General features: G+C 40.1%; 1 protein-coding gene across 3 annotated transcripts in view; it reads left to right on the plus strand.

Annotated features, from left to right (window-relative positions):
• Znf704 (zinc finger protein 704) overlaps positions 1–27,120 on the plus strand; it is a 210,407-nt gene that overhangs the window by 129,101 nt on the left and 54,186 nt on the right. For all 3 annotated transcript variants that reach the window (XR_003300238.2, XR_003300232.2, XM_026382797.2), the window contains exons 3-4: positions 18,270–18,373; positions 22,900–23,132. Coding sequence is in view for 1 of the 3 variants with exons in the window: in XM_026382797.2 (XP_026238582.2) it covers positions 18,270–18,373; positions 22,900–23,132 (337 nt within the window). In the remaining 2 variants the exon portion in view is untranslated. The remainder of the gene's footprint in view (positions 1–18,269; positions 18,374–22,899; positions 23,133–27,120) is intronic.

Genomic DNA, 27,120 nt, shown 5'->3' on the forward strand with positions numbered 1-27,120 from the left:
CAAGGCCCAGCCATTACCATGGTGCCTCCTTCTCATTAGTACACAAGAGTCCTCTTTGATGTTAGCCTCAGAAACAAGGAGAGCCCTTTTGAGAGTACAGCACTTGTTGAAATGAATTTTAAACTACGGCATTTAGACATGACCACCTTCCAGAATAACAATGGAGACATAAATGCTATTAAGGAAATTCTAGATTAAAGGGGTTCCCCTAAACAACTTAGGACTATTTGAAATTCTCTTGTTTACTAGCTTGATTCTGTATGAACTCTGTTTTCCACACCCACTCTATGTGCGCAAGTGCCTTGTCTTATTTAACTTCCTAGCTCATACTCCTGATACAAAGTTTAATAAATATCCCTTAACTGATTTGAAAAAGTGAAAATGAATATGATAAACTCCCCATCCCAGAGCTTCCAACTTGGTGAAATGACAGCACACCTAAGAAGGTAACATTTAAGAGGAATGAATTTGGATTCTAATATTTGGTCCCAAATTACCATCCACACAAAGGCAGGAGGGGAAACTCAGTTTAACAGTAGCCCCCATGAAATAGGGGATCTAGGAGACTGTAAACTCACTGTGAATCAGCAGTGTGATGAGCACATGCCACTACCACTACTAGAAGTGATTTCCCCAATATAAACAGTAAAGGTGCCAAGACCTTTCGAGAATAGTCTTTCAAGAAACATGGTGCTGAGACCATTGAATATCCATAAGCAGAAGAATGAAGTTAGACCTCTGCCCTAACCATATACAAAAATTAACTGAAAACAAATCAAAGACCAAGATGTGTGAGGCAAAATTAGAAAACTCTCAGAATAAAACAGGGGAGTAACTTTCCCATTTACAATAGCCTCAAAAAAAAAAAAAAAAACACTTGGGAATCAACAAAAGAGGTGAAAGATCTATATAATGAAAACTAGAACCCTAAAGAAAGAAATCAAAGACAACCTTAGAAGATGGAAAGATCTACCTTGCTTTGGATAGGCAGAATCAATATTATCAAAATGACCATACTACCAAAAGCACTATTCAGATTTAATGAAATTCCAATAAAAATCCCAATGACATTCCTCATTGAAATAGAAAAAGCATAAATTCATCTGGAAAAATAAGAGACCCAGAATAGCTAAAGCAATCCTTAGCAAGAAGAGTAAAAGCAGGTGACAATCACTATACCAGACCTTAAACAATCCTACAGAGCAATAGTAACAAAAACGGGATGATATTGGCACCAAAATAGACTGGTAGACCAGTGGTACAGAAGAGAGGATACGGAGACTATCCCACAAAATGACAATTATCTTATATTAGACAAAGGTGCCAAGAACATGCATTGGAGAAAAGATAGCCTCTTCAACAAATGGTGCTGGGAAAACTGGAAATCCATATGCAACAAAATGAAATTAAATCCCTCTCTCACCATATCTCTCAAAATGGATCAGAGACCTAGGAATAAAACCAGAGACCCTGCATCTAATAGAAGAAAAAGTAGGCCCTAATCTCCATTATTAAGGAAGTTGGGATTAGGCCCCAACTTCCTTAATAAGACTCCTTTGGCACAAGAGTTAAAATCAAGAATCAATAAATGAGGTGGATTCAAAATAAAAAGTTTCTTCTCAGAAAACAAAATAAAACAAAACAAAAAAAACCTGTTAGGTGAATAGAGAGCCTACATCTTGAGAGCAAAGTTTTACCCCTCACACTTCAGATAAGAGCACTAATCTCTTGGGTATATAAAGAACTCAAAAAGCTAAACACCAAAAAACAAATAACCCCATCAACAAATGGGCTAAGGACCTGAACAGACACTTCTCAGAAGATGATGTACAATCAATGAACAAATATATGAAAGAGTGTTCGTCATCACTAGCAATTAGAGAAATGCAAATCAAAACCACTCTAAGATTTTATCTCACTCCAGTCAGAATGGCAGCTATTATGAATACAAACAACAATAAGTGTTAGTGAGGATGTGGAGGGAAAGGTACACTCATACACTGCTGGGTAGGACTGCAAATTGGCACAGCCAATATGGAAAGCATTATGGAGATTCCTTGGAAAAACAGCATACTACAGGGACACAGCCATATCAATGTTTATAGCAGCACAATTCACAATAGCTAAACTGTGGAACCAACCTAGATACCCTTTAATATATACTCAATGGAATATTACTCAACAATAAAAGAGAATAAAATCATGGCATTTGCAGGTAAATGGATAGAGTTAGAGAAGATAATGCAGTGAAATTAGCCAATCCCAAAAAAACAAATGCTGAATGTTTTCTCTGATATAAGGAGGCTGATTTATAGTGAGGTAGGGAGGGGAAACATGGGAGGAACAGATGAACTCTAGATGGGCAGAGGGGTGGAAGGGGGTATGGGGTTAGAAATGATAGTGAAATGTGATACATCATTATCCAAAGTACATATATGAAGACATGAATTGGTGTGAATATACTTTGTATATAACCAGAGATATGAAGAATTTGTGCTCTATGTGTGTAATATAAATTGTAAAGTATTCTACTGTCATATATAAATTTTAAAAATTAATTTAAAAAACGGGAGTACATTATATGACTTTGGATTTGGCACTGGTTTCTTATATATGACACCAAAAGCATAAGTGACAACAGAAATAAAATAGATAAATTAGACTTCATCAAAATTTTAGTGCTGGGCCAGGTATGTAGCTCAGTAATAGTGTTTGTTTAGCGTATGTGAAACCCTGGGTTCAGTTTTCAACATTGTTAAAAAATTAAAATGTAAAAAGAAACAAGAATTTTAGTGCTACAAAAGGACACTATCAAGAAAGTTAAACTAGTTCACAGAAGGGGAGAAAATATTGCAAATCATGTAACTTATACATGTCTAGTACCCAAATATATAAAAATTCTTGCAACTCAATAACTTAAAAAATAACCCAATACAAAGTAAGCAAAGGACTAGAATAAATATTTTTCCAAAGATGATATACAAAAGCACATGTAAAATAAGCACGTGTAAAGATGCTATTGTTAACTAGATGTAATACAATAAGAAAGTATTTGGCTTCTATGGTCATTATTTCCCATAATATAATATTTATTTCTTCCTAAATGTACATTCTTTAACCATTCCCTGGGTTTCAAATCTGAAGGAATATAGCTGTATCCTCATATGTACAAGTTTTATACTTCTAGTTTCTGTTTGTGGTAGAAGTGTATCATGTATGTTTAATTTTTAAAAAAGTTTCTATAAATGGAAAAAAAAGATGCTATTGTTATCATTAGTTATTAGGGCTTTGCAAATCAAAGTGGTGATGTCCACTATGATGGCTCTAATGAAAAAGACTGACAACAAGTGTTGGGGAAGATGTGGAGTTACTGGGACCCTCACCCATTGCTGGTGACATTGTTAAATGATGTAGTCACTGTGGAAAACAGTTTGTCTTTTCCCCAAAAGATTTACCATAAATTCCATCCTTAAGTATATGCTTAAGGGAATATAAAACATATGTTCACCCAAAGTCTGACATATAAGTATGCCTAAAAGTATTAATCATAATATCAAAAAGTGGAAATAACCCAAATGCCCCAAAAGTTGAAGAATGGATGAAGAATATGTGGCATATCCATACAATGGAATATCGTTTGGCAATAAGAGAAATGAAGCACTGATTCTTGCCACGTGTGGTTGGACCTTGAAAACACTGTTAAGCTAGTCATAATCAAGTGTCCCGAACGAGTAAATTCATAGAGACAAAAAGTAGACTGAGAGTTGCCTGAGGCTGGGGAAAGGGTAGAGACTGATAATGGCCATTAAGGTTTTTTTCTGGGTTGATAAAAATATTCTGGAAGAGAAAATGTTTGCCAGCACCTTCTCAATATGCTAAATTTAAAAAAAAAAAAAAGAAACACTGAATTGGATACTTTAAAAGCATGAATTTTATGGTATACAAATTATACCTCAATAAATCTGTTAGTTAAAAAAAAAAAAAAAAAAGAGTCCCCTGAATAAGGTCTTCTTCATAGCACACTGATCCCATCATGCCTGAAATCGTGAAGTCAGTCAGTCCTGGACCTAGGACAGAAGCAAATTAGAGCTCTTTTCACCCATGGAAAAGCAGCTTGGATAATTAAGACATTTAGGCTGTTCCAGGCAAAACATTGGAGACATATGGTATGTTTAGCCTGCTTTAAAAGCAAAAGACTTATAGAGAACATTCTAGCCCTTCCAATTTGAATGACAGTTTTGTGGAAGAGGAATCAGAATTTCTCTCTGTCATCCTAGAACACTGTACGGCATAAGGAAAAGAATGGTGTTGCCCCAACACCGAGCAGAACTTTCTAAACAGGGAATTGTCTGAGAAAAGAAGGGCTCCCTCTGGGGATGGTAAGAGCACAGCACCCTTTGTATTTATCTGGTGAGGTTTCATGGAAGGCACCAGTGGCTTCAAGTGACAGGTCTGACTTGGTGACTCTGAGTTAGTTCTCCTTTCAGTGGATTCGATCATTTAATCCCAGGAAACTCTTTTGGGTTGTAACTTTTTTTTACTTCCTTCATTACCTTGTGCTTTCCACATTAAAATATACTGATGTCTATGTCCATTTGATACACTCTTAAAGTATCTTCTGCAATTCATCTGTACAACCAAGAAGTCAGGTAATCAACAGATCAAGAAATTTTCCCGTAGCCTCCTCCAGATCATTTATAAAGCGATCAGCAGTTTCATATGCACTCAGTGGTTGAAGTCCCCATTCATTCTCACCTCTTTCTTTTCTTTTTTTTCTTTTCTTTCACCTCTAAGCTGGTGATTTGTTCATCACAAGGATCCTTCAATTCCATTTTTTTAAAAAAAAAGTCTATAAAATGCAGCTTATGAAGGAATTTTTAAAGACTGAAGAAGAGTTCACCTTCAGTGTGTTTCCTGTCACTGTCTGAACTGGTTTGGGCACTGCTGAGTGTCCACCCTGCTAGTTAATATAGCTAGGCATCAACAGAGAAGGTGGAACACTGGGCCACTACCTTCACTGCTTCCCCTTTATCCATTCGCACATCTTATCTTCTCAAAGAATTATTATAGATGAATCTAGCATAATTTCTTTTTTCAGAAGTCATGGAGTTCTCTTAGTATTTTGTGGCTCACCCATTTAATTTTTCCAGCAAAAAAAGAAAAAAAAACAAACGTAATAAATCTGAGAACTAGTAGTCGGTAGTCGGTACTTTCCGTTGTCCCCAGGAAACATTTCTTATAAAACAATCATACCAGTGTTCTGCCCTTTTGCCCAGCCCATTTAAAGACAGGTTATAGATTATGAGGTCTTCGGGTATTCCCTTAAGTTCCTTTAAAACACTACGTCTTTAACCTGCTGGAGGCTATGGATCAACTTCAGGGACTCTTCTAACCCACTGAAATAATATACAAACTTGCTTATGTGTGTGATGTACATTTTTCTTTCCTAATAGAGTTTACACCTGATCATCCATTCCTGGTGAGTTTCTCTGTTCTTACTTTGAATGACAAAATCATCATTAGCCAATGTCCCTGAGACTGCTGCTGTTTGCCACTGTCCACTTCTATGCTACTGTCAAAACCAGCACTGCCATGTTAGGGTCATGTGAACATTCAGCCCATAACAAACACACACTGAGGTGTCCCAACTACCTGGACGGGCATCCAAGCTCCACCACTTAACTCCACCTCTGTGACCCAGTGTCCTCATCTATAAAAATGAGGATAATAATACGGTTGCCCTCATAGATTGATGAGGATTAACTGAGTTAGCACAACAGCTAGAACAGTGGCTGATACATGGTAAATTCTGTATAAATGTTCACTGTTATGGCTTACCTGAGCAGGTGGACTGTATCCTAGGTTTGACCCATTAGGCCCATAACCCATAGGAATTAATAAAGGTAACTCTTTGGCAGATACTGGCAGGGTCCCCAGAGAGTTCTGGAGATGGGAAGTCCTAGATCTGTGGCTGTCTTATTCCTCTGTGCCATGAAAGTGGATAGAACCTGGGTTTGGTCAGGAAAAACACATAGGCAGAAAAGTGGTCTTCAAGGCTGCATTTCAGGGAAGCTGTCGATTTTTTTTTTTTTTTAGCTTTGTTTTAAATGAATGTGGTCCCAGGATAAAACTGCATGGTGCGGAAATTATGGAGAACACAGAAATGCAACACATGCTTCTCCTTTCAAGAGAAACTACTGCTTTTGTTGCTTCTGCTGCTGCTGTTGATGCTGATGCTGTGGGGGGACAGTGGTGGACACCTCCTGCTGCTACTGTTTGGGATCCACAGCAGCCCCCCAGGCCATGCTTCCCCTGTGCTCCTACCCTCAAGGACCTTGTAGGGCAGGGCTGCTGGAGCCAGGCCACTTTGTCCAATGTGGGACTTCTCTAATGGGCAGCTTTGCTCAGGCCACCCTATTGATTTCAGCTGAGACTTTCTAGCACTGAAATACTTCCGGCCTAGCCTTGCTTTCCTGACTTTTCTCCCTGTCTGGAGGCTGCAGGCTCCTCCTACCTTCTCATTCTCCCTCCCCCTTCACAACCATCTTCCCCATATATCTCCTATAGAATTCATCTGTCTTGGGGTCTGCTTCTTGGAGAAGTCAAAGTGACATGTTATTTCTTCCTCTGAACTTTTAGAAGTTTTGTGCATACATACAAAGGAAAGCAGGTGATTAGTTCTATGCTAGACAAACCTTCATAGAAATAGCATAAAAAGTGAGAAAAGAAATGTTAATGGAGTTAGCAACGTGTCATATGGAACACCCCCCTACCCCTGTTTCAGTGCAGAGGATCGAACTCAAGAGTTTCAAATGTGCTAGCAAGTGCTTTCCCCTCTGAGCTACATCCCTAACCCTCCATATTTTCATAATCATTTTTAATTGGCTCATTTTCCCATAATGTTTCAAATATTTTCTGTGCTATAGTCTGTATGCTTGCTAATTCCTTATCCTAAGCTTATAGGTTCATTTCAAGTATATGGAAAGGCAATTTTATAAGCCTTCCCAATGATTCAGAAAAAGAAAACAATGCAGGTAGTCAGTGAACTGTGGACTAATAGGTGCCTGTTTGCTCTTTAGAGCTTTGTGAGACCATAAAATCAAAGTATACATGGATGGGCAATGCCAACATAGTTAAGTCAAAGTGCTATTACAGTAAGCACACCTATAAACTGTTGTTCTGATGGTATGATAGCCTAAATGAATGAAGAATTATCAGCAGAGGTGGAAATGATCATTTATACTTGATAGGTCTACACCCATTTTAGTGATGCTTTTTGCATTAAATATTAATTCCAGCATCCTAGGCCTATAAGCCTTGTATATTGTTTTCAGAAGAAATGCGAAATAGTAGCTGTGCTGCTTTGCTTTCCCTGGACTGCGGACTGCACTTGGCTTTAGCCTAAGCCCTATTTGGCATTATTAACCTGTATTCATCCACCTCTTATTACAGGAAACTGGATATGGCCTGGCCAGTGGCCACCCAGCCATGTCACTAATCTGCTATTATGCCTAGCAGTAACCTTTGCATTGTGTTTCTAACTGTATCAGATTCGTCTGCCCTTTCCTTTGGGGAAGTCATGTTCCTTAAGCACAGAGTATACACAGTTAAATGTGCAATTGTTCAGCCTTTGGGTGTTCAATAACTAGGTTTGATTTTATAGTTCTCAGGTGCTATTATGAACAAATGTAAAGAATTTCAGAATTACCATTTTCCGGGAATAAGGTACTCCAAAGGTCTAAATTGATTGGTCATCAAATAATAGCTGTTTGAAATGATAGAAACATATTGGCAATGTGGTTAAGCCATAAATAAAAGAACACATGAAATACAACCAATAATGTCTGGTGTGGATGACAATCCTCCAGAGAGGAACTCAGAGGCATCTGTTCATTCCTAAATTTCGAACATTCAAAGTATCTCATGTAGAGCACCACAAGTTGTAGGGCAAGGGAGCCTGCCTAAAAAACAATCATTGAATTGAGGCCTTCTTGAATTTTATTAATAGGAAATAATCTTCAGTAAAAGCCAGCTCCAGACATAAAATTACCTATAGTTCACTTGCAGAAAAGAGAACCACTGTCTCATTGATCTGAAAGGATTGATTTTAAATAATAAACTGGCTCAGGACTAGCCTGTGAAAGTGAAGATAAAGATTAGAATAAGTACAAATATCAGGCTGAATCAGATGAAATTGCTTTTTTGTAGACAGATCAGTGAATGTTGGTGATTTCATATGGTTCAACCTAGTAGAATAAAACAGGTATCAGTATAGGGATTAGAATTTGGATATATGGGTTGAATTGAAATTTAATCATTCAAAACATTTTAAACATGTTATAAAAACACTATTTAAAGAATATCCACAGAGCATCTTTTGAAAGCAGAGCACTCCTCTTTAAGTGGGTAATAGGCCTATAATTTAATCTAATTTTTATACTTTTATATACTATGATCTCATGAATGTGGATTCATATATATATATATATATATATATATATATACACACACATACATACATATATGTATGTATATATATATGTATATGTAAGAAATTCTTCTCATAATTTTAGATGGAATACAAAAAAAGTGTAATCTAAAATGGATTGCACTTGGTTCTCATGAATATTTCAATTACAGAAAATCGCATGTGTGTCTCAAATTTAAAGCAAGGTTATGGAGATGATCATGAAAAAGGATTAGTGTTAGAAGAAGACCCCAGTGGGTTACTGACTGCAATAGGCCTGGCCAACTGGCCGGATATCCCTTAGAAAGTTACTCAAGTCTCCACATTTGTAAGGTAGGGCAGTCAACTCACAATGGCAACTGGAAATAGTGTACCTTAAGTGTCTGGCATCAGGAATGACGGTATTAGCTATGAGCAGAAAGAAGATAGTCTTTTTTTATTTTTTATTTTTTGGAGGATTGTGTTGTTTCCTTTTATGAACTCAAATATGGAACTTAAGCAATCCTCTTAAAAGGGGATTGATTCAGTCAACATCTTGTATCAGTTTCTCTTCCTCTTCATAGCATAAGGTGGTAGGCATTGGCCCTGCTACAGGTATATCCCCAAGTGGCTCAAATCTACAGACAGGTCCTAGACAGGTTGGAGGTAAAATAAACCTAAATTAAAAGTAGTAGTAGTAGCAGTAGTAGTAGTAGTAGTAGCAGCAGCAGCAGCAGTAGCAGTAATAATAGCAACAGTAGAAGTAGCATCCATATCCTCAGCCCCAGAGCATGTAAGCAAATTGATTGGCCACTTGACTGGAATCTGCAGTTTTCTGCCCAGCTTGAGCGGTCATTCCCAAAGGACAGGGCCTTGACCTCAGAGCACATTGCTGTGCCTTTCAATACCTCGACAGCCCTGGAGGCAAAGCTGTAGACTCTCCACCTCATGCTACCCACTGATTCTGGGAAGCCTATTAGGGGTGGCTTGGTGGCAAGGAAATGACTCCTCTCTTTTTCTTTTTTAATACTTATTTTTTAGTTATAGGTGGACACAATATCTTTATTTTATTTTTATGTGGTGCTGAGGATCAAACCCAGTGCCTCACCCTTGCTAGGTAAGTACTCTACCTCTGAGCCTGAGCCCCAGCCCCATGATGCCTCTCTTTGAAAAAATAAAAAAGTGACTGCCACTGTCACTCCCAGCCAATCTGCTGCCAACATTATAGTTACTGTTACAGGTAGGAGAAGCAGTAAAAATAAGAAATACAGTCTTTTTAAATGTAATCTAAAAAAAAATCTTGTCAAAAGTCACATTATTTTCTTGCAATGGCAAACCAAAAAACACTGGATTTGTTTTCTCCCAACTACCCTCATAAAATAATGTTATCACCATAAAATGTAGCTGGCAATTCTTTACATTAGTGGGGCTTAAATGGATTTGAGGCCTCCAAGCAGTAAAGTAATTAACCCCACAAATTCATCAGGAATGACCTGACTTGGACACAAGCATAAGAGTGAGAAATGCAATTTTGATTACAGTTTTCTTCTTGAGGATAACTGTGACATTTATCAGACAGACTGTTAACCTACAGACTCCCTGAATGACACAGGGCACCTCAATCCCATTAGCTTGGACCTTGCTGCCCCAGCACAAATGGCAGGCCCTGCCTCACAAGGTGCTCCCAGGACTGCAAGACTGAGTGACTGACAGCCAGGACAGACAGCAGCCCTGCCAGAGGCAGCCCAGCAAAACCTTCCTGGTGACAGTGTGACAGCCTTGCATTGGCCATTGCCAAGTAGCAGGAACATGCTGAGTGGGATGGAGAAGGAAGAAAAAGCTTTGCCATCTCAGAGAACCAAGAAGGAAAAGGCTGGCTGCTCCTAGACAAGAGACAGGGCCCAGGGGGACAGTCACTTCCCACTCCATCTTCACCTCCACATACAGCACATGGGTCCACACAGAGACAGATATGCAGACTCATGCCCAGGTATACACAGGTCCAAGACACAGATATGCATGTGCATTGCGTACATACATGCAAAAGCTCACACACACATAAACAAGACCCACACGTACAGATTCAAACATTCAGAGATCCAACATAGACGCAGAGGTATGCATGTATACAGACACACACAAAACACACAGTAACAAAAATTCAGGTGCTTGCCAAGGCCCCTCTGTCTTTTTTCATCGCATCGTATCTAAATGGCAGCCCCAGAAGATGCTCACATGTGCACAGAGGGCTTTGTGTTTGGAGAAAACCACACGGGTTTTAAGACTGGCTTTGTGACTCCCGGGAGAACACATTGGCTGCAATCAAAAGCACCAAACCTACAAAGCAAAAAGGCCATCAAGGGATGCTGGCGATGCTTCCCCGAGCTGCATTTTGCAGCCTGCTCACATCAAGAAGTCCAGCTAATCACACAGAATTGTTTTCAAGGGATTTGAGACTTATTATTTAATAACGTTCTTGCTGACATTCTAAAGTTCACTGGTGGGTCTGGGAGGCTTTGTGAATATAGAAGAATTATCACAGACACTGGAACAAAATCAATTTTGCCAAGATAGGCCAACATTTTTTAGGACCAGTTCAAAAATATTCATGTGAACAATTTATTTAATAGCTGGGTATATCAGGAATTGTTTTCCACAAGAGAAACTGAATAAATTACCAGGTCTAGTAAGATGAGAGAGCATGAGCAGAGGAAAACTGCAAAAGTTTTTCAGATGTGTTTCTGTGCCTCTCCCTGCCACCCCTCAGAGACTGTCACCAGCATTAATTAATGCTACTCTGTCCCAAAAACCTCATAAAGAATTTACTCTAAGCAAGGATTAGTTCTAGTTATTGTGACTAGAGAAATGCAACACGGAGCCCTGATCTTCATGGGGAATGGAGGCAGAGGAGAGCCCAGGAGTTCAATGAGACAGTACAAGGAGTGAGGACCCCAGCATAACAGTGCATGCAGCAGGTGGAAGGAAGCTTCCAACAGTGGGACTGGGCTGAGAACTTAGAGAGGGCAGACTCGGGTCAGATGGAGCAGTGGAGGAAACTAGTTGCAGGTGAGAAGAGAGTGCAGCTTCTTTGGGAGAACTGGAAAAGCCTGGTGCATTGTACTTGTGGGGAAATGGGCCAAGACTGGGAGACCCTGATCAGAGAGGGCCAGACGTTGCTGCACAGGAATTTGGGTCTCATTCTGGAAGGCAGGAGGGAACTCCCACGAGGGGATTTCTCACATCCCCATTACTGTTAATTGCTTCATCACTTTTTCTGTGGTCCTGGGAGATCCAGGGCTTGCTTGAGCATGCTATGCAAGCACTCTACCACTGAACCATATCTCCATTCCTACTGCACACTGTTGGGTAAGCACCCTTGTGTTCTAGGCTCCTTCCACCTTTCCCCTTCCTTGACTCTTTTGACACCCTGATCCCTTCTCTTTTGTTAAAGGCTTAAGCCACCTGGCCACAGCTTTCCTCTCCTCCTCAATCCTGCCATCACTTAGATCCCACCGTTAGTGGTCTAGTGATCCTCACCTCTGCCTTTAAGACCACAGAACACTCTATCTCAATGGGCAGTTGCCCTAGTCTTTCCTATAATCTTAAAGGAAATATCAGCTAAAATTAAATTAGAGGAAGTAACATTTACCACTTTTGATACAAAATTACTTTAGAAACAAAATGAACTTTTTGCACTTAATCATATTTAATGGTTACTGACTCTCATAAAAAGCTTTCAAACTCTTCATAAAAGCTTTCCTGGAATTCCAAGATTGGGGATGGTTACTGTAGCCTTTCCAGTAGAGAAGGTTTTATTTTCAGATGTTATTCCTTGTTTTAAGATGATCACAAGTTTTAAAAGTGACTAAACTTAGTCTAGACAGCAGATTTCAGTAGTTGCTAAGGAACTGGATTAGTGCTAATTTAAGGAAGGTATTATTCATTTTTATTTCCATTTGTTACTACAGCACTTTAATTGCAAATGAATGTCTTTTATGGCTCCCTAGGATGTAAAACATCTCTTCTTAGCTGGTGGGGCTAGCCAGGGGAGACCATGTTTGTATGCACCCTGCAAACAGAAAGCAGTCAGGCATGAAGTGGCTCAAAAGAATAAAAGACTTCCTGAGACACAAATAATAGCTGAACTTGTAAGCAAGGCCACGGCTGAGCGCTCAGGGTCACACCCACTGTGCTCACCCATGCATGAGACCCCGGGCCTTGGATCCATGTCTGTCAATTCTGCCCACACTTTGCTGATTGCCTCTGCATGTCACAGATGATGTCATTCAGGAACCTGCTGACACAGTCACCAGGCAATCAATTCCTCAGATAAAAGAGTGGTTGTCAGACCTAAGAAACTCATTTTCCACACGGCAGCCAGAGTGAGCTTTTCAAAAAGCAAATCTGATAGCATCACCCGCACCATACCCAACCTCTCCCTATCCCTCTCCACTGGGAACACTCCGGTGCCTCCTGGGCCTTGAAAAAAGATGAAAATCCTCACAGAAGGTGGAAACTGCCTCCCCTCTGCTGCCCAGCTGTCCTCTCCCCAGGCGCACTGTACACCGTCCATATTCAGTCCTGCCATCCCTTTCCTAGGCAGCCTTGCCCTGCTCTTCTCTCACCTGGAAGCTTGTCCACCCTGAGTTAAATGGCCACCAGACTGACTTACAATCTCTGCACGAAATCTATGCTGCTCCTCCTAGCATATTAAGTTTGCAGGTTTACATAGATGCGTGTGTAAGAGCGCGAGTGTGTGAGGGAATAAGGTCTACTCCTTCAGTAGCCTGCTGGAGCTCAGGGGAACAGGTACTCTCTTACTGTACAGAGGCTGTAATTCTCTAATCTACTGCAGCCTCCAGGACACAGCATGTGCTCCAGCCGGAGGACTGAAAGCAGGAACTCCCAAGCATGAATCCAGGCAGCCACTCTAGGCTTTGGCTATTTGTGGAGTTGGCCAAGACTCAGGATGTAATGAGATATACCTTTGCCACAGCACTGACTTGGAGCCCTAGTGAGGGCCCCAGCGCTGCTTCTCTACCTGCCAGTTCCCTCCTCTTACAGAGGAATTTACATGGTTGTAATAACAGTTTTGTACTTTTTGAAAAATAACATCATCTACCCACCACATTCTCCTCAAAAAGAAAAGCAACAACTCCTAGTGCTGGTGCTGAAAAGAAGAGTGAGTGGAATGGTCTAACACTTGCCCCTTTCACAGGGGGATTCATGCCTTGCGTGTATTTGTGAATTTGAAGATCGATAACAGTAAACATCGTGGAACTTGGACTGTGGGGAGGCGCACATTGGTGCTCACATGTGTTTGCTCATTTAATCCTCTCAACAAACCTAATTTTATGCTCCTTATGCAGATGAAGAAACAGTTTTCACTTAGAGTTAAGGAATTTACCCAGGGTTACACACGTAGTAATGCAGAGACTGGCTCTAAAGCCAGCCCAGCTCCCTCATTCCAGAGCTGCAGTCTGAACCATTGCCTTCACTGCCTCTCCTGGAGAGGTAAGAACAAATCCTTCAAAGAAACCTGTTATCAGCCTGAATAGAATCTGTTGCGTCCCTTGGAGTCTGATCCTTTTGAGTTTGAATTGAGACTTTACTCAGGCGAATAACCTGCCTTTGGTTTTCCTTTCTATTACATTTTCTTTTTGACATACTTCTAAAATAAAAAATTGATCATCTCTCTCCAAGGTTCCTGTATGTTTAGTGCCTTTTCTCTTCTTACAATACAAGAAACCACTTGGTATGAAACATGAGTTCCTGAGACCACGCCCAGGCTTGGTCCCCCTACCACCACCTCCCCACCACTCCTTCTCATGGGAATCCTACACAGTCTCTGAGCGAGCCAAGGTGGCCTGCTTCACTCCCCACATGTGACCTCCCTTCATGAAATCCTGCTCATCCGTGGAAGCCAGGTCAGCTTGGAGACAAACGGCATGAAGAGTGATAATGAGCATTACTATTATTTTAAAATAACAACTCAGTCCCAGAAAGTCAAAGGTTGAATGTTTTCTCTGATATTCAGAAGCTAATCCAAAATAGGAGGAGGGGTAAAAATGTATAGATATTTTTTAATTTTAAAAAAAAAACAAGAAAGGAAAAAACAAGTGGAGCTGGGCACGGGGCGCACACCTGCATTCCGAGTGTCTGAGGATGATCGCAAATTCAAAGCCAGCCTCCCCAACTTAGCAAGGTACTTAGCAACTCAGTGAGACCCTGTCTCTGAGTAAAATGTAAACAAACAAAAAAACCAATGGGGGACTGGGGATGTGGCTCATTGGTTAAACAACCCTGGGTTCAATTCCCAGTACAAAAAAGAAAGGAAAGTTGTTCATCAAAATAGAGGAAAGATCAGTAGAGTAGATGAGGGGCATTGAGGAGAAAGAAGAAGGGACAGGAAAAGGGAAGAACAGTGGAATGGATGTGACTTAACTTCCAAATGTGCATGCATGGATGTGTCCACAAGACACTAATTTAAAAAAAAAAAAAAAAAAGAAAACTGTAAATGGATTGAAGAGGGATTGGTAGAGTGGAGGGAGGGTTGGGGAGAGTGCTTGGGACTGAATCAGAGTGGGTTGGGTGCCATGCTTTTGTGATTATGTCAAGGTGTATCTGGTATTGTATCATGACTAAAAAGAATTTTTTAAAAAACGGAAAATAAATTTTCAAATATGAATTTCCATAATGTTCAAGAAGGAAAGATTAATTGAAAAGGTCTCAGCCTTTAATAAAACTATGTGATCAATAAAGTTTTCAATAGTAGATTAAAATTTAATTTCAGGATTAGGAGAGAATACTTAATATCCCCTCTAGTGTCTTTCTGTTCAACAATTCTAAATCTACCAGAAGGCCTTTACAGCAGTTTTCTCAAAGTGAAACAAATTCTACTTTGTATGTCATCTCTTCATGTTTAATTATAAGGATTTGAATTTGAAGCACCAATTAATCAGTAATTAGATAGTACTGTACCAAAAGAAATTAAACAAAGATAAAAACAAATATACAACTCAGCAGAAGGCCATATCATGTGGTAACATTTCATGTAGCATGGTTAAAATACTCCCTAAGAAACACAGTTTATCTGGATCATTAGCCATGTATTCCTTTGATTTTGTTGTTGTTAGTGGCCACCAATGCATTGGGAAACTTAAAGGTGCATCAGATAGAGACGCACTCTGATTACACTAATGTTTATTCTTCTTTTCATTCTTCATTGAAAATCTGCTTTATAATACTTAATAATTATTAAATGTAATGATAGATTTTGACAATGCAAAATAAATGCATATTTTATAATGATGCATTCCCCCACTGATCTTCATATTTTAAAAAATTCACATAAACCAGCTTTTAAATTTTATCAGACCGCTAAAATAAAAATATTTATCTTATATGTAGAAAATCAAGAAAAGATCCAAAGCAAATTGAGGAAGGAGGGAAGAAAAGGTCCCTAAAACCAAAATGTAGAAGAGGGAAAAGGCAGGCCTGTCCAGCAAGTCCCTTTAGGAATCAGGGGAGAAGGCAAGGAGACTGTCTCCTTACAAAATCATGTCTTTCCCCTGTACCAGAGTCTCACATCCTGGTTCTCAAACCTTTTGTTAGAGAATAAGAGATGGATGGACAGAGAAGTCAGCCTCTCCTATAACCGAGTCTTGGAATTACCAATGGAAGTACCTGCCCAGTGTACTTCACGCTGTTATGAACCTGGAGCTGGAGAAGCCCAGTGATCTATATAGCAGTCCATCTAGTGAGCCTTTCTCCTTCAAGGTCTCCAGCTTTTTCATTCCCTCTGTGACCAGGACTGCATGAGAAACTGAGCCAACAAAACAGTCAGAATTACCTGAAGGTGCTTTTCATTCTTTCCCTGGTACCATTTCAAGAGATTTCATTGCTGCAGGAAACTGGTATCACCTGCACTCACAAGTAGCAGGATGTCATAAATTGCAACTACTAGAAAATCTTAAATCATATGCCAGATAAATGAGCAGGATTTCCTTCCTCTTAAGTGTATGAAATTGTCTCTCAAACTTCTGTGAAGGGAATTTCACCTTGCACTCTCAAGTTCGCTTTAGAGAAGTATATTCAATTGCCAGCATCTGAAACAAGTAATTTGTCTTTTCATGCAACAGTTCCCTGAGAAAGAGCATAAGGTGCTTTGAGAAGAATTATAAAGGAAAATTTCAAAGCTTTCCATCTTTTTTGGTACCTTGAGTTGAAAGAGTAGGCTTTGCTGAATAATTTAGTATCCAGGTGGATATCAGAGAGCCAACCTGGAATGATTTTTGTAACTTGATGAAATTAATTGAGCAGCTTCTCCATTTGGGAACCACTTTATTTTCTCCAGTTTTAAGAATTTCTCTCCACTACTGTGTTGTAATGCAATGGTATGAAGTTCTAAAAGTTCTTTGGTTTTATAAATTATACAGCACACCTGTGAATGAAAGCCACATTTGCTGAAGTGAGAATTCATTTGCAGATATGGCTTATTAATCCTCGATTGTGCTTCTTCAGTTCTTCCCTAATTGGAAAATGTTCATCTCTCAGGAAGTGGTATAATTTATTTGATGTGAATGTACTACAAAATTTTTGCCCCTCGGTTTTCACTGTGTTATTGAAATCGGCATAAAGAAGCTGAGTCTGACCACCATGACCATTACCTTATGAAACTTTATTCAGGGTTAACTGACCAAAATCAATGAACTAGAGCCACCTCTCCATCTCAGAGAATGATTACTAAGGGCTCTTCTCTTTAACAACATAATAATTATTCCTGTGACCTATTCTTCCTCTAGCAAAGTGTAAAAAAGAAACAAAACTGAAGTTTAAACACCCCTATTGCATTTCTCCTCCTGTCTCATCTCAGTAAATGGCTAATGCTCAAGCCAACACCTGAAACCATCCAGTCTCTCTCATTTGCTCATCTCCCTACCCAGGGCAGCAGCTAGACCCACCAGGTCTCCTGCTACTTCCCCTACCCTGGTCCACAACACCACTTTCTCTCATCTAAACTCCTAACAATCACTTCCTAACTGCTCTCCCTTTTCTATTCTGCTTCCCCTAATGTCCATTCTTCATATGGCAGCTCAGGTATTACTTTACAAATATGAGTCATCTTGTGTCACTAGGCCTGCTAAAATTTCTTCCAGTGACTTCCCATTCCACTTAGAATAAAACTGAAATACCACCCCGGCCACCAGACCACACATGCATGACCAGCTCTGCACCAGTCTCCCCTTCTCACTGATGGGTCACTCTTGTGACTTGCCACGCACCTTCTTGATGCCTCACCTCCACATGGGCTGATGCTTCTGCTCAGTGTGCACATCACCTCAGGACCAGCTCCTTCTGGCCTCCACACTTCACCTCATGTGTCACCTCCTCAGAGAGGCATTTCCTGACCACCTTAAGTGCAGCCCACCCACAGTCATGTTCAGGTCTTCCCTTTGTACAGCCTGCCAGTGTCAGATGTTATTTTGTTCCTTTTGGTGGGTTTACCTACTAGTCATTGTGTTTCTTCCCACCAGCCTAGGAGCTCCATGAAGGCAAGAACCTTGTCCCCTGTTCACCAGCTGTCACTTGTGCCTTGCCCATCAGCACTCTCAATAAATGTTGTGAGATGAACAACAAATGAAAGAATCCTCCTCTTCTTCATATGTATGACTTTGACTGAGTCATTTAACCTCTTCGCCTTCAGCTTCTTCATCCTTAAAATAATTTTCATGGGGATAAAAAAAAAAAAGGAAATGGGGTGGCCTTAGCCCACAGTAGATGCAAAGTGACACGGTTAACAGTGCCCCATCCTGTCTTACAGGAAATCTTCAGAGGAACTGGACATGGACAAGGTGACAGCAGCGATGGTACTCACCAGCTTGTCAACCAGCCCTTTGGTTCGAAGTCCTCCTGTGCGGCCAAATGGTAAGCCTAGGGCGTGGGCTTAGGAAGTGTTCTTGCCACCAATGACAGGGCCTCTCCTGTCATTCTCCTTCCTCAAGTGAACAATTGATCGTGAAGGAGAGAAAAATGCAAAAGAAATAGAGACCCCAGGGCTACTGGCCTCCTCCACATCTTCCCCAAAACCCCACTGAGTCTTGTCCTGCACCCATTCACCTCACATTGACACATCTGGCCTCCACACTTCACCTCACACGTCACCACCTTTCTGCCGTGTTTTCCAGAACATTTCTTTGCAGTACTTGAGTTCCTTTTTCCCAGGTAAATGAAGATTGGCCTAATAAAGTTATTTTCCCTAGCATTATTTCTATTTGATGGGGAGGTAGTTGGATTAAAGAACTCAGTGAAGACTAAATATTATTTAAAAGCATTATTCCAGACTCCTGAATCAAACAGGATTATCTAGTCCACTCATTAATTTTATATTTATCAGGTTCCATCTGGATGATTTGAATACATCATTGGAAAATAGTGTCCACACTTCCAGATAGTACATAATCTCTTTGGGAAAACAGACTATCAATCATAGCCACATTAATGGTAACATTTATTTATTGAACATTTACTGTGTGCCAGGTACTATGCTTACTTTATCTCGTGTAATTCTCCAACAATTCTATGTGATGTTGTTATCACTGTTTTACAGATGAGTGAACTGAGGTGCATAGGGATTAATTGGCTTGTAAATGGCAGAACCGAAATTCTGTCCCTATCTTTCTGATTGCAGATCCTGCTCTCTTAATGATAATATAATAGTTTTGCATCATAAAATACAGCATGATAAATCAGGAGGACAGGCAGTGGGCAATGGAGTTGGATAGATGAACCAGGAGCTTTACCCTGATGGGTCATGCCTACCTGGCTAGCAGTTGGGACTTTATACTGAGACTGTAAGAGTTACTAAGTATTCAGAGAGCAAAAAGATAGGGTCAGGATTACAGAAAAATAATAATAAGCCATACAATACACATAGGTGGCCAGAACCTTGGTGTTCACAGTGCAACTGAATGAGACACAATTGAAAAAGTGAAATAATGGAGAATCAACAGAGAGGATGAAGGACAGGATGTGTCAGGGATGACTTCCAGGCAGATGGTGTGCTTCAGCAAGGGATAAGGAACAAAGGCAGAGAAATGGATTTATTGGTGAACGTTTAGGGTAAGAGATGGTTTTGCTGAAGATGATAGGCTGTCCCAGACATGCTTCAAAATAGACCTAAGATCATTGCACAGGCAACAGCTGGTGAAGATCTGGGTGTAGCCTTGGGAGTGAGATCTGCACTGTTGGTATAGAATTAGAAGGTAATGTGTTGAAGCTGTGAGTCAACACACGGTTAACACACAGTTCTCTCTTGAAAGAACTGTATAGAAGCAAGCCCCATGATGAGGCTGCCATCATGTAAAAACTGGCAGAGGAAAGACAGCCCAGGAAGAGACTAAGGAGTGACCAGAGAGGTAGAGAAAAACCAGGAGAGTGAAGTTTCATGGAAGAGCATGTTTCAAGGAGAGATGTCCAATGCTTCCAAGGGTCAAGCATAAAAGGGACTGCATTCTGCATCAGGAAAATGTCACTGGCAGCTCTGACAAGAACATTCACAGGGAATTACCCATGGGAGGAAGCCAGATTTCTGTTTGCCAAAATGTAACATACTGAGTCCCCCAAATGGTATTTAATAGTGACAGAAAAACCAGCATAGTCAATCATGAGATGGAGCTATGGTTCACATACAGTTTGGTTGTAAACTTGAGGTGTTCATATAAATTTGTGGAACATCCACTCAGTCCTCATCCAAATCTATTCCAACCCCATTAGAAGTGGAAAGAACTTTTAAGATGCTGGGAATTCAAATATTGGAGTTAATAAATGCCCAGCAGCTTGATTTACTGTAACCTGGGTGACTCCCCTTACTTAGGTACTGGAGGAGGCCAGGTTCTCTTGAGATTAGGCTGGCCTCTCTGGTTGGTTCAGTGAAATGACTTCTCTCTGGGGGGCCTCTTGGCAAAAAAAGAATCCTGATTTTGCCTTTCTCAGTCTCTCAGTACTGGAAAAGGAGTATTATACTAAGAGCAAAACTAGAGGCACCCCCACAACATATTTTAGGGGAAAAGGTGGAATCCTTTATGAGAAAAAAGATATATTTTAAATTAATCATTATTTTTACCATTGGATTTTTTTAATAGAGAATATTTTTAGTGCTCCTTTGTATTTAAAGGTTAGAATTAAAATAAACCTTTTGATCCTTCAATGCAAACTTTTGTTAGCAATAGTAATGGAGTAACTCGGTGTTTGTTTATGGTTTAAAAAAATACCTACTCAACTAATAACCCCAAATTGTCTGATATCTCTCATTTAGTCTGCAACAGGAAACACATTTCTAAATAAGCATTCATTTTTAGGAATTAAAAAAATGTTCTCCAGAGTTATTGTATATCAGTGAATTTTTGGAAACTGTTGTGATCCTTTCGTTGCCTGACAAGGATCATTCTATCAAGAGGTGGGTTTGCAAAGAGGGTGCGAGTCCAGCAGTGCCTGTCTGCATTCTTGGCAAACACTTGTATAAGATATGGAGACAACTGCCCAGTAAGAAAACAGTGAATCAGTTCTGACTTGTTCTGAAAAATTCAATTCTGTATCATTTTTTCCTTCGGATTTAATAGTGTTCCTAAAGGAAATATCACTCACCGATAAGCAAATTAGCTTTTGGCAATGATGTGAAGCAATGTAATCACAACTATATTAATAGTTCTCAAAATAAATTCAATTCCTCACACTTAACGTGATTACACATCTAGCACCATGAGCTTGATTCTGTTGTACAAGTGCATACTGGGGTGTGTTTATTAGCCACCTGGGCTTTCCAAGTGAGGTTTTTCACACCAAGCAACATCACCTATGGCTGTCCACGGGCTCCCCTTGACGTGCTGTTATCCTGAATGGAGCTTTCTTGATGATAACCACTAAGGTTATCGGTCTGTTAGAATATAGGGAGTGAGATGATAATTTGGCTTTTCTGCTGGCAGGGTGTGAGCCTCTATAAATGACCATTTGATTTTAGCACCTTGTTATAATGAACTGGGCCACTTCATTTTCATTTTAAAACATCATGCCTTTAACTAAACTTTTTGCTTGACATAGTTAAGGTATATGCTGGAAATCTATAATTAGATAAGGTAGTTGAGTTTCTCCATGAATGCTAGTCTTGACTTCATTACTAATTATACAGACATTAATAGTATTTTTTAATGAGGCATTTGGGGATTTTTTTTTCCTCCTTGTAGTTAGAATAGTATGGTTTTAATATATTCAAAATACACATAAATATGGAAGAGAAGTTATCCAGAAAGAAAGTAGAATTCATACAAATGCTAATTAAGATTGGGCATTTTGAGAAGTAAAGCAAACCTTCGGTGATTAAAAACACCCTCTCCATTAGCAAAACCTTCCCATAGTGTTTTCCACCACAAGAGGAAAGGTAAAATTAAACACCAATCTTATCACTTATTATTGCCAATTCTTACCTGATCCCAGTTTGCCAGAGAAAATATAGGACATGCATAGGATTCACATGCACTCATTAAATCAATGACTAGGGCTTGGACCCCAGACCCACCAGGATCACACTTACTAGTCAAGTGGCAAGTCATTTAACTTCCTGCTGCCTTAAGTCCTCGGTTGTAAGATTGGAATAACCTTTCCTCTGAGAGGCAGATGTAACAGTGCTTGAGCCTTTGCCAGTGAGCTTTGGTGGTGATTGATTGGTACTGGTGATTGAACCCAGTGGGGCTTTACCACTGAGCTACACTCCCAGTCCTTTTTATTTTTTATTCTGAGACAGTATATCTCTAACTTGCTAAGGCTGGCCGGGAACCTGCAATCCTCCTAACTCAGCCTCCCAAATTGCTGGGATTACAGGCAAGTGCCACAACACCTAGGATGCCAGTGCACTTTGTAAGATGTAAAACACACAGAGAATGTAAGGAACTCTTATTTGACAGCTTGAGAAATGGCTTTAGGTAACTACCCAAAAATAATCATTTCTTTTAGAATCTTAAATCATAAACTGACTTCCTATAATGTATTCCTAAAATCAACAATTTAATGAGTCCTTCCTTCCTTAAAAAAAATTGGGATGAGGTGGGGGGTGGGGAACTGTGTGACCAAATAATTTGGGAGAATTCTGTAAATAATATCCCTCCCAGATATACTGCAGTCCATAAACCCAGAGCTCCCCAAACTTCATGAACAAGAAAAATCTCTTTTTTTTTTTCACACAATCCCAAGGAACTAGTGCTGCCCATCAGAGAACTCAGAAGAACCTATTTTGTCACATGAGTAAAATAACTAAATGTTTATAATGTGACTTGGGGAGGGAGGATATACAAATAGGATAAAAACTTACATACCCACCTGTTGTAAATTACTGAGCGGGATGGCTAACGGCACCTGGCCCCGCGGAGCAGCCCCACTGACGTGCGTTTGTGTGCCTGCAGAGGGCCTCAGCGGATCCTGGAAAGAGGGCGGGTGCGTGCCCTCCAGTACCAGCAGCAGCGGCTACTGGAGCTGGAGCGCCCCCAGCGACCAGTCCAACCCGTCCACACCGTCGCCGCCGCTGTCCGCCGACAGCTTCAAGCCCTTCCGCAGTCCCGCACAGCCAGACGATGGCATTGACGAGGCGGAGGCCAGCAACCTGCTCTTTGACGAGCCCATTCCCAGGAAAAGAAAGGTGCGTGTGCCGCCCGAGGGACACCGAGCATGGTCAGGGTGCTAATCTCGCCTTGCTTCCATGACCTCAAGCAGACTACCTTCCCTTTTAATGGATTTAGAAGTTTCTAAGTAAACTCGTCTCAGTTAAAGACAAAAATAACTGAAATATCCATATGTTACATGCCCCATCTTCTAGGTCTTACCGGTATTTGAAGTTAGAAAACAGACTTAAACGTCATTTGTTAATTAGTTCACTCTCTCCGTGAAAATAATTTTTTTCATATTGTAAAAAAAAAAAAAAAATGTTAATATCTTTTTCTCTTCCCTGCTTCAATCATCCCTGAAGGATTGTTAGGAAGAATACTTTGTATCTCATTTTTGTACAACCAGATGTGAAATATACGTGAAAGCTGACATAAAACATAAGCACATTTTTACTTACTGAAAATCACCACTAAACAAAAATTTAAAAGATCTAATTAATCCATAAAATAAGTTAATTGGCTGCATTTTTATTTAGTCCTCGCTGCAGTCCTGTATGGTAAGCCTATGGAACTTGGGCATCAGGGACTTCATACATTTATCTGCCCCTGTTGGAATGGGCCAGAGCCCCCAATCAAACCCAGATCTTCCTGAACATAAAGCTCATATTCTTTTCATTCTCTTCAGCTACATTTAAATTATTAATTTTGCTCACAGTTTTTTTTTTCAGAAGCATTTCTATTTCATGGAATAACAGAAGAATACAGCTAAATGTGGAAAACATTTTGACATCATATTATTTTAAGTTATCATGTCAATAAGAAGCTGGTTTTATATATTTGTTTTTAAATTTGTATCAGTAGTGTCATTATTAATGACTATCTACAAAAATCCAGGGCAAAGCCTTAAGGAGTACAATGCATACCTTTTTTTCCTCTCTGATTCATTTCCAAAAGGCAAACAAGAGATGGCATTGGTCCAACCCCTTCCCTCTGGCATCTCTCAGCCTTGCTCAGCATGTGTGGCAGTGGAGGTGGTACAGGAACTGTCTCTGGCTGTGTAAAAGGGCCAATAAGGGCCAGCTTTCTTGGTTCAGATAAGAGGACATCAGTGTAGCCTTCTGTCGTTCCCAGAGGCAAAGGCCTAAAGAGTTGTCATTACACCCTAGTTTATCATGTAGCAGTAGAGTCATTCTGGCATCCTGTGGGCCCTGGGGATGCTGGCTGTCACTGACCTGTCAGAGAGAACACTGGCACTTGCATCCAAGGGTACCTCCTGGCAGGACAGTAGCTGGGACCTGAAGTTTTGTCTACTGTTTGGGCTGCCCAGGTTTCTCTCTGGAGGTATCTGAGAGTGTAGTCCTGACTCTCATCAGTGCAAGGATTCACAGCACAGAGAACCACCAGTGCTTTCAAAGTGCATTGCTGAGAGCTGTCATTAACTTAGTTTCTAAGGTGTCCACTGAGCCACACTTTATACTCTTGCATTGCATTTTGGTGGCATTTGGTCACTTGTATTGAAGGTCTGCAAGTTTTGGCTAAATTAGGGAATAGTCAAGTCCCCAAAGGAAAAGAAAAGCAGCTTCAGTACAAGATGACATTTAGTTGAAGGGCACAGGCCTCCTCTGTAAGGAGGTCTGAATGAAAAAAGTGAGAACCATGTTTATCCTTCCTTCTTTATGACTTCTCCCTCAATTCGATAGGAATTGATCTGATTTTTAATTCTAGGATTTTACATAGATCAAGTTGTTGTCTTGGTCTTTTGGACTTAAAATTACTTTTTTTCCAATATCTTTTTTTATTTATTTTTAATGTGGTGCTGAGGATAGAATCCAGTGCCTCATGCATACGAGGCAAGTGCTCAACCACTGAGCTACAACCCTAGCCCTTAAAATTACTTTTAATAGTGAAAATAGCAGGAATGTGGTACCATTGGTTTTTTAAAAATTTATTTAGTGAACCAATTTTTATGGGGTACCCATCAGGCAAAATGCTTCATGTCCTGAAAATAAGGTTTAGCTCCTTCCTTCAAGAGTTGAAAGTTAAGTGGGTGGGAAGTGAAGTGTCCAGAGGCAATAATAATGGTACATGAGCAATACTGTCTTAACGATGTGGTAGAACAAAGAAACTAATACAGTGATTTCAAAGCATTCAAAATTACATTTTCTAAGAGTTAAGCATATTAATTTGCTTGAACTAGACAACATGTCCTAGCTGGTGGAACTCTCTGAGATCGATTTATATTCCTGTGTATTTACTCAGATTCATAATATTCATTTGAAATCATGATCAGTTGTAACAATCATATATCCTGTAGAAATTGAGAACTTTCTAGATCAGGTTCTTCCAAATTGCAAGTCTTAATTCCCTAGTAGGTTGTGAATTGATTTGATGAGTTGTGAATAAGTACTCTTTAATTAACAGGACAAACTAGAATGTACTATGTATAAGGGTCAGGATGTTTTCATTTCAGTCCTATATTTGTGTGTAAGTGTAGACTGCAAAATGTGTTTCTTACTGTGGCTTATTGTCAAAAAAAAGTTGAGAAGCTGCATGTTCTGTGTTACAAAGAAGTAATATGATATATGATAAATTAACATGCCCTCATCAGAAAGCAAAAAATTCCATTTTCTAAACTGAACTTCACTACCCTGAGAACCTAAGAAAATCTCCTTCCCTCTCTGATCATCAGCCTCTTCATCTGTAAAACAGATGAACAGGTATTAATCACACCTCTCTGGAGACATTCACAAAGGTCAAATGTGAGTATAGTTCTGGGATGAGGCAACATTTTAACAGACCTTGTAGGACTTTTAACAAAGCAGGAGGAATTCCCTATGTCTGAATATGACTTGTGGTTATGGAAGCTGCCTAATCCCTCCTCCCATCTCTCCCCAGAGCACACACTCACTCCCTCTTCTGGAGATCTGTGTTCCACTTTATGTAAATGAATTAAGAATACTCAGTGCACAGCGCAGATAAGGCATTGCCTTTTACTATGACTAGGAGATACATTTTCTAATAATCACATTTCATGCTTTGTTACATGTTTATTTTTAGTTACAGTTTACCAAATACTTTTAAATGTAGCATTTCACTTTATCACACCAAAAATCTTTGGTATACCCTTATCCCATTTTACAGAGGAGGCTCCTTGATGTTACGTGAATTGTCCAAGTTTGTGTAGCTTATAACATGGCAAAAACAAGATCAGCTTAGCTGAAAGAACAAAGAGGAAACTCTGCAGGCAGATTAATTTGAAGGATCAACATTTCCCTCTGCCCACAGAGGAAAAAAACATGGAGGGGAAATAATCAAACAAAGCTACATGGCAAGGTAGGAGCAGGGTGCAGAAGGTTCAGAGAAAGGAACTCGGGCTACCTCCTGGGGAATTTACTTCCTCCTGAAGCATCCGTTCCTCTTAAGAGGACCTGCAGCCAAGGGAGGCGAGAATGTGTGAAGGGAAAGTCTGTTCTCCTGGCTCTGTAGGTGAGTCAGCCAAATTTTTCCTGGCCAGTTCTAGCAGAATTTTTCCTTTGTGATTTCAGATGGGGCCCTGAGAGCCAGGACTCTGAGACTTTGGGGAGTTGCAATTCCTGTCATGACCACAGGGTGATGCAGTAACCCTGAATACAGCTACTGATTACCTGGAAAACAAATTCTATGGAAAGCTAAGAGTTGACCTTCAATTCCGAAAGACCCATAGAAAACCCAAAGTGCTGATAGTTATTTATGTGCTCCTTTCCATACCTGACTCCTTATTCTGTCAGGTTCTGGGTTCTGTGCCTTCTAAAAGTGGCATGACAACTCCAGTATTTCTGTGACCTTAAGCAAATCACTTGGCCTCTCTCAGCCCCAATTTCTTCATCTATAAAATATGGATAACAGTAGTATCATGTCTGTGGGCTCTTATGAGGATTATATGAGAGATGTGTACATCAATAAACGTTAGCCCCTAATCTGTGCTCACCTTTTTATCCACTTGACAACTGACTGGGAAGGCCCCTTAAGCTGAGTGAGGATAGC

This window comes from Urocitellus parryii, chromosome 7, assembly GCF_045843805.1.
Source record: "Urocitellus parryii isolate mUroPar1 chromosome 7, mUroPar1.hap1, whole genome shotgun sequence".
In the NCBI taxonomy this organism is placed as follows: Eukaryota; Metazoa; Chordata; class Mammalia; order Rodentia; family Sciuridae; genus Urocitellus; species Urocitellus parryii.